The following is a 7150-nucleotide window of genomic DNA, read 5'->3' on the forward strand; positions in this document are numbered from 1 at the left end:
GTTTGGCATCAATCAAAAAATGCTTTCAATTCCTTGCCCATTTGTGGTCTGATGGATCCTCCCTGCTTTCCTAGCACTTTGGGCTGTCATGCTGTGGGACCTCTGCGTTTTCGGGGCTTGTGCCCTCAAGGCAACAACTGCTCCAGGATTACAGAAGCCAACGTTTCCGGAGGCTCTCTGCATAATCTGACTCCCAGCTTGTTCCGAACATCATTCCTAGTCCCCCATCATCCACCGTGAAGGATTTCTACCCACTCATACAATGAAAATATTTCTCTTACTACATCCTGCGGCAGCAAAAACATCTGTTTAAAAGAAAAAAAATATTTCTGAGAAGGAATTTCTTCCATTTTTATTTAGATTAGTAGAAGTAATAATGATAATGAAAACAAAAATTAATAACCAGACAGGGCCAGTGCTAGAGGCGAGCAAAATCACTGCAACTGCTGGCAGCAGCAAAGTAGCTGTGCCCCAGCTGTTTTCTGCCTTGCCTAACAGATGTCTGGAAAGCCACTGCTGCTGCCATCGCTCCAGAAGGCAAGAGACAAGGCTGGGGGGCACCAGTGGCTGCCAGAAGTGTGGTTCCTCTTAGCCCCTCTCCTGCAGGAGGTAAAAACCTCAGTTCTGGCTACTTTGCGAAAAAGCCCGGAGCTGCTTCCATTTAGGCAGTGTTTTGCACTGAGGGATTTTATTGACTTGCACGAGCTGAGGACAGCAAAGCAGAGAACGCCTTGGAGTTACATCTCAAAGCATCCTGCAAAATGCATTTTGTAAAATACCTTTTTTAAGGATCATTCCCTTAAACATGGGAACTTAGGTAAAGGGAAGGGTTAATTGGCTGACCTAAATGAATGTAGCAGGCCAGTGGCAAAGCTGACTGTTACCTTAGTCTTCATTCATAGGGCCAGGAGAGCCTCTGTTAGTCCACAGCAGTGTATGTATTACCTACAGATAAGAAACAGGACAGAAAATCGATGTTTTTCTTTATTTGTGCAGCAAACCCCAGCTAGTGCACCCCAGAATGAAGCTCATTTATAATATGCCACCCAAGTCCTGGTGTCCCAATGCAGAAGTACACAGTGAATATCCCGATGTCTCTGTGCAGAACCTGCGCAGGGATGAAGAACATCATCCTGCCAAGTAGGGGGAGAGGGAAGGGCATTGTGCAGTTAAGTGCAGTGTGACTTCGTGTGTGATGTGTGAGGCCTTTTTTTCCACTGACGCAGCAAAATCTCAATAGATGTCGAGCATAGGCAGGGCAAGCAGCTGATCTCTATTTGAATTTTGGGAGTAGCTCTCAGTGGGTGGGATTTTCAAAATTTGGGCTATATTTGCAGAACAGAAGAGCAGAGAGCTCCTGGGAATTTATCTGGACCATTTCCCTTAGCTGGAGGGACTTACCAAGATGGGATACATGTGGATGGGATGAGAAGTCACAGGCTCTAATTACCTCTCAGGAAATTCAGGTTAAACATTAGGAAAAAAACTTTCTAATAGTGAGGACAGTTGAATATTAATGGAAATTGCCATGGGAGGCTGTGCACTTAGCATCACTGGAGGTTTTAAGAACAGGTTAGAAAAACATCTGTTAGGAATGATGTATGCTGGATGATCCTGACTGGGGAAGTAATATGAATTAAACGACCTCCCAAGTTCCCCTTCATCCCAATTTTCTTTTTCCTGCAATGTTGCATAGCAGCACTTGGCAGATAAATTAGCTTATGGTGATTTCAGTAGATTTTTTTTTCCAAAGTAGATGTTTTGAGTTCTCTCTCCAGTGTAGCATGAAGACATGTTTCAGTCAGCAAACATGCATGAGCAAATACATCTCAGAATTATTAAACTGGGATGCAAAAGGTACACATTTATTTATTTTAGGAAATACATTTTCAAGAGGAAGAAGAGAGGAAAAAATAAGGTCACCAAAAAAGATGCATCAACTCAGGGAAATTTGTGGTTAAATAAGGAAAATAAATCTATAGTAAATCAAAGGTTCTTGTCTTTGGGGAGAAAAGAGAGGAAAGGAGAGGACAAAATGTACATATATCGTCAGAACAGAACCCTAAAAGAGAAAAATTCCTAAACAAATTAAATTATACATCTAACGAGCACAAACAGACTTCTACTTTCAAAAGAGATTTAACCCAATTCTTCAAAGAAACAAAACCCAGCAGTAATTAGTAAGTGCTTTTATCTCTTCTGGATTAGAGCATCCAATAAAGCTCAATTCCTAGAGGTGATGTTTCTCCTCCCCAAAATAAAAATCATTAGAAGATGCTGCACAGTCCTCCTGCTTCAGCCCAGTTAGATGCCACCGAAGTTGGACTGCCTGGGCTGGGCTTATTTTGCTTAGCAGGACGTCAGCTGTGACCAGCCCCCAAATAGAAAAATGAGGAAAAGAACCTCAGGAAACCGGGGCTTCTCCCTTGATGTTCTCATGAGTTAGGAATCAGGCCTTAAATCCCGCTGGTCCCCAGTGTGTTGAAATAATTTGCAGCCAGGGTGCGATGGTGGCGCGCAGAGCAGCCTTGGTGCCCTGTGTGGACGTGCAGTGAGGTGTGCGGTGATGCAGGCTGCCTTGCTTCAAGGCGGGGGGAACCATGGAAAGATGAATCACCACCACAAATATAGGTCAAGGTGGAAAAATACAGCTCTGGAAAGGTTTCCAAGCTACTTGGGGAAAAAATGAAGATCAATGAATGTGCTGCTGCCTTTGACTTTTCAGCCAATAGATGCGATACCTGCACGCTGAGCCAAGTGGATGTTAGGAGCCCAGATGAAGAGTGGCAAAAGCTGCCAGGCATGTTCTCCAGCCAGTTCCTCCAGCTCAAACATGCTCATTGCTCCTCTATGGATTCAGGCGTTTCCCAGGGGGCAGCTGCTGCTGCTTTAGTTCCTGTGTTTCCAGAGACTAAGCCAATCTGCTTCAGCGGAGGTGCCTGGGCTCTGAGCTGTCAGCAAGGTTCGTGTTGGTAGCATTCATTATGCGGTACCTGCTGCTCTGTCATTTCCTTTTGCTAACTTGTATTTTTGGCCGGCTTTCTCCCCTTCAAAGCCAGGGATCTCTTTAGGCGACCTGTAGGGGCAGGAGCAGCATGACAGAGCACAGGAAGGGAGATCTGCTGAGCCACAAGCTGCTGGCCAGGGGCTCACTTTCTGCTCCTCTTGCTGCCAGTCCCACCAGAGCTGGGATGATGTTTCTGAATGGAAAACTCCTCGCTTGCCGGGACTCACACAGATGTAGCATTTGTGCGGCTCAGCACCACACAGGAGCTCGCAGTTTCCATCAGGTAACAAATCCCCCTGTCTTTTTATCCTTCTTCTTTCATAATTACATCATGTAAAAGTTATTTTTTTTTTCTTCAGACAAATACCTAAGCAAGAAGGTATAACTTTTGTTCACCAGTTATCCCACAGAATAGGTAAAATTCTTCCATGATCCATATGCATGTATTTCTTTTTTCTATTCCTATTATTATTGAGATAAATTTTTGAGATTAAGTGAGCTGAAGTCATCTTGGGAAAGCTTATTGTTATTCTTATCATTGAGATAAGTTCCTGTCATTAGGAATGGTGATAATTATTAGTAATAGTGGCAATAATTATTTATGTATTGGTATGTGCATGTGCACTGTGGTTTCAAAGCAGGTAAAAATTACTGCTGTTTAACTGAGATAAAAGTCACAAACGCAGCAGCTGCAATCATGGCACTGTTTAATCACAAGATAACATCTTGTAAAACATCATCTTCCAAACTGAAGTGAAGGATTGCAATGCTTTTCAAGCCACAGGCACGTGTAAGGTGAGTTATGGATTGGGACTGTCCTGGCAAACAGGCTTGATCACGTCATGTCTGAGATGTACGAAGCAGAAGAAGCAATGAGTGAGAAAGCACCGTGGGAGGGGATGCAAGGAAGAGCAGGCACTGAGCCTGGGCATGCAAGGGGAACGTGTCTGCATGTTTTTTGTTTCCCAGTCACAACGTGTAGTCAAACCAGCAGGAAAGAAATCGTTTCTCCCTGTCCTGCCACCTTCGTGGCCAAAGTAGTGAAAGTCATCGGCTGCTTCACTGCAGCAGACGTAAACCCACTGCTCTCCAAGTATCCCAGGTGTTTCCAAAGCAAGGCAGTGTGCAGCCAGAGGAGCTCAAACCCTAAGAGTTGCGTTCTTCACCGCCACAAACAGTTGGGCTGTCGGTGGGGTTCATCCCTGGCCTGCGCTGTGCAAGGAGGCAGCCCGGACAGCCGCAGCCTTTGGTCCTGCAGTTAGTGTCTGGTATGGAGTGGATGTCTCGAGTGCCTGCGACTCCTTTTATTTGATTCTGTTTTTCTTTAAGCACCATAGGATTTTTGTGATACGTTTATCAGACCAAAGCAGTACTACTTTTTGAATTCTTGAACTTTTAGTTTGTGAACATGGCAAGAAAAGCAGTTCCCAGTAAAGGTCATAAAGTCAGATCCAAAAACAACCAAAAGCCTTCTCTTCTTCCTAGGCCAGCTGCAGACGGGCAGGGCTGGATGCAGCCCCAGCGAAGGGAGTGCCACGGTTCTGAGCTCTGCCAGGGCCAGAGCTGGTCTCCAAAGCACCAACCTGGCAGGGATGAGTGTGAAAAGTCCAGAATTTCTCCAAACCCTCCTGGTGAGCAGCCAGCTGCCCCAGGCAACGCAAGGCTGAGCAGCCAGACCAGGTGCTGCCTGGCTGTGCCGTACTCCTGCCCTTACTGTATCATCTGCGGAAGGCAGCGCTTCTGCCTCTGCTGCAGCGCTAGATAATGCTCTGTGCCTGCTGTTGCTGCTCTCCTATAATTACCAGAAATGCTGCTTTAAGAAGTTACAACTTCCTGGAATGATGTGAAAAATGAACCGTTTAGAGCACCAGTGAGTAATAGGTAATTGCAGGCTGGAGCATCTTTAATCACTTTCAGCCTTAAGTACATTTTTGAAGAGCGTGGCTCATTATTACCTTGCAGATCTTGATGGAGTTGTACAATTCTGGTAGCCTAGATTACAAATGAAAAAAGAACTTTGTACACAGGGGGACTGGATGGCAATTACGGCACAGCCAAGCCCACGGGGAACAGAGGTTTAAGCCCCTGCTCTGCTGCAGGCTCCTGTATAACTGCAGAAAAATCAGAGGGATGTGTTTGTACAGAGGGATTGTAGTGCTGCAGTGGTCCCTTAAAATCCAGGTCCTGTAAAATCGGATTCCTTAGGCACATAAATATGTAATGAGAAGAGTGACCCCCGAGAGGCTGTGTATAGGCTAAGAATTATGTACAGTAGCCAGCAGGAAAGGTTAAGACTTAGCTTTGTTGCTGCCTGGAGAAGGGTGCCAAACTTCTTCTGGGACTTTCTGTGGTCCCAGATACATGCCTTCCGATCTATAAAATGAAGATAAGTGTTAGTGCACAGGTAAATACATTGACATGAGAAGCTCAACTGTAGCTTTCAAGTGGTATATATGCAGACATTTAATAGAGGGTGAAAGGGGCATTTTCTTTTCAATTAACATCTACACAGTATGTTTTGCAGGGCTTGGGCATGCTCTGTGCCTGGGCAGTGCTGAACCAAGGAGGAACCGGTGCTAGTGTGTCTGACCTTCCTTTGTAGGGCAGTGCCTTCCCACGCCGTTTCTCATCACCTGCCCCCGTCTTGTCCCACTCCTGGCTGCTCTCCTCACCAGGGTGACCAGCAGCAGCGTGCACTCAGCCAAGAAGATGTTTCTGCCTGGGACTTTGAAAGCGAAGAAACCACACCACCTGGCTGTAGTGAGGAGAAGGGAGGACGGCGTGCTCCAGCCACAGGCAGATGCCCTCATCCCTCCCAGAGTTTTTCTAGGGGACAGGTATGTCTGGAGCAACAGGATACCTCTGCTACGTGCTGTGCACCCACTCATTGGCCTAAGACTTGTGAAGCTGTGCTGTTGTCCCTGTTCCTGCTCCTCATCTGTAAGTGCCCTGAATTCATTAGCAGCGTGTTGATGGAAATTTCTTTTTTCCTCCCACTTAAAATATTTGCAAATGCAACTTCCCATTGTGTGCCCAGGACGTTTCTTGCCAATAAAGGGAGTCCTCTTCCCCGTTTTCTTGCTGTAATAGAAGCTTGAAGGGGAAGGATCCCTCCTCTGCCCAGAGCAGTGTGCAGGGATGTGCTACTTTAGCTGAGCATCTGGTCCCTGCATACTGCCTGTTCCCAGGTATTAAATATTGCCCTGAGATGTTTTGGAGAGCCGAGAGGACAGCAGCCCACGAATAGGAAGGATTGCATGTTTTTAAATAAAACTCATTCCTGAAGCAGGGAAGGACAGTGTTTAAAGAAATCCCTTCCCCATGAAGAACCTGGCCACGTATATGATTGGCATTTGCACTGGTAATGAGACCATTTCCATCGTAATGAGCTCATTACTATTTTTATTGCTATTGTATTTTGCATGTTCCACAAATCAGGCAAGGAGCTGCTTTTTATTTCCACTTTCTCTTTCTACCATGGAAACTCTTAGGGCAATCCCAGCATCTGCATAACACCCAGGATTAACCCCTGCAGAGACGAGGAGAGGTAGCTGCTCTTAACTTGCTGTAGGGGCAGGAGAACTGAGTTGTGCCTGGAAGCTAATTCAGAAAGGAGTTCCCACGCTGCTCTGAGCCCCAGCGACAACATGTTTTCATGGACGTATCTCCCCATCAGGAATGTCTGTTCAAAATTAGTCTGTTCCTAAGAGGAAGCTTGGCATATACATTAAGTTCTTTGTTAACAGTTTATTCCAAATATTCATTTGGATCAGTTTGTTTCTCTGATATTTTGCACTATTTTGTTTTAATGAGCTTTGGATATGATAAGGCAAAGAAGTTTTGGCCTTGCAGCAGTGCTCAAGTTCCCACTGTTGCTCAACCAGTCTGATTCACACCCCTTGAGATCCTTCTTGCCTTTTTTTGAGCTCCAAATGTACGTGCATTAGGGCAGTCCCCAGAGATAGCTCTTGCTGGTTTCCAGTGATCCTTTTGGCTTGGACTGCTTTGGCCAAGCTCTATTAAAACTCTGGCTTTGGGTGTTTACTATTACCTCTTCCAGCTGGCTCCTCAGTAGCCACTGCCTTAGCTCAAACTCCCACTGAATATCCAATACCCTGGAAAAAATCCTCTGCTAACTTCCAG

General features: G+C 45.6%; 1 protein-coding gene across 11 annotated transcripts in view; it reads left to right on the top strand.

The window, feature by feature from the left end:
* Nucleotides 1–3165: 3165 nt before the first annotated feature.
* LOC125182975 (uncharacterized) overlaps nucleotides 3166–7150 on the top strand; it is a 35368-nt gene continuing 31383 nt past the window's right edge. For all 11 annotated transcript variants that reach the window (XR_010825031.1, XR_010825029.1, XR_010825024.1 and 8 more), the window contains exons 1-3: nucleotides 3166–3290; nucleotides 4493–4638; nucleotides 5610–5844. Coding sequence is in view for 3 of the 11 variants with exons in the window: in XM_066977437.1 (XP_066833538.1) it covers nucleotides 3205–3290; nucleotides 4493–4638; nucleotides 5610–5844 (467 nt within the window). In the remaining 8 variants the exon portion in view is untranslated. The remainder of the gene's footprint in view (nucleotides 3291–4492; nucleotides 4639–5609; nucleotides 5845–7150) is intronic.

Source organism: Anser cygnoides, chromosome 15 (genome assembly GCF_040182565.1).
Source record: "Anser cygnoides isolate HZ-2024a breed goose chromosome 15, Taihu_goose_T2T_genome, whole genome shotgun sequence".
Classification (NCBI taxonomy): domain Eukaryota; kingdom Metazoa; phylum Chordata; class Aves; order Anseriformes; family Anatidae; genus Anser; species Anser cygnoides.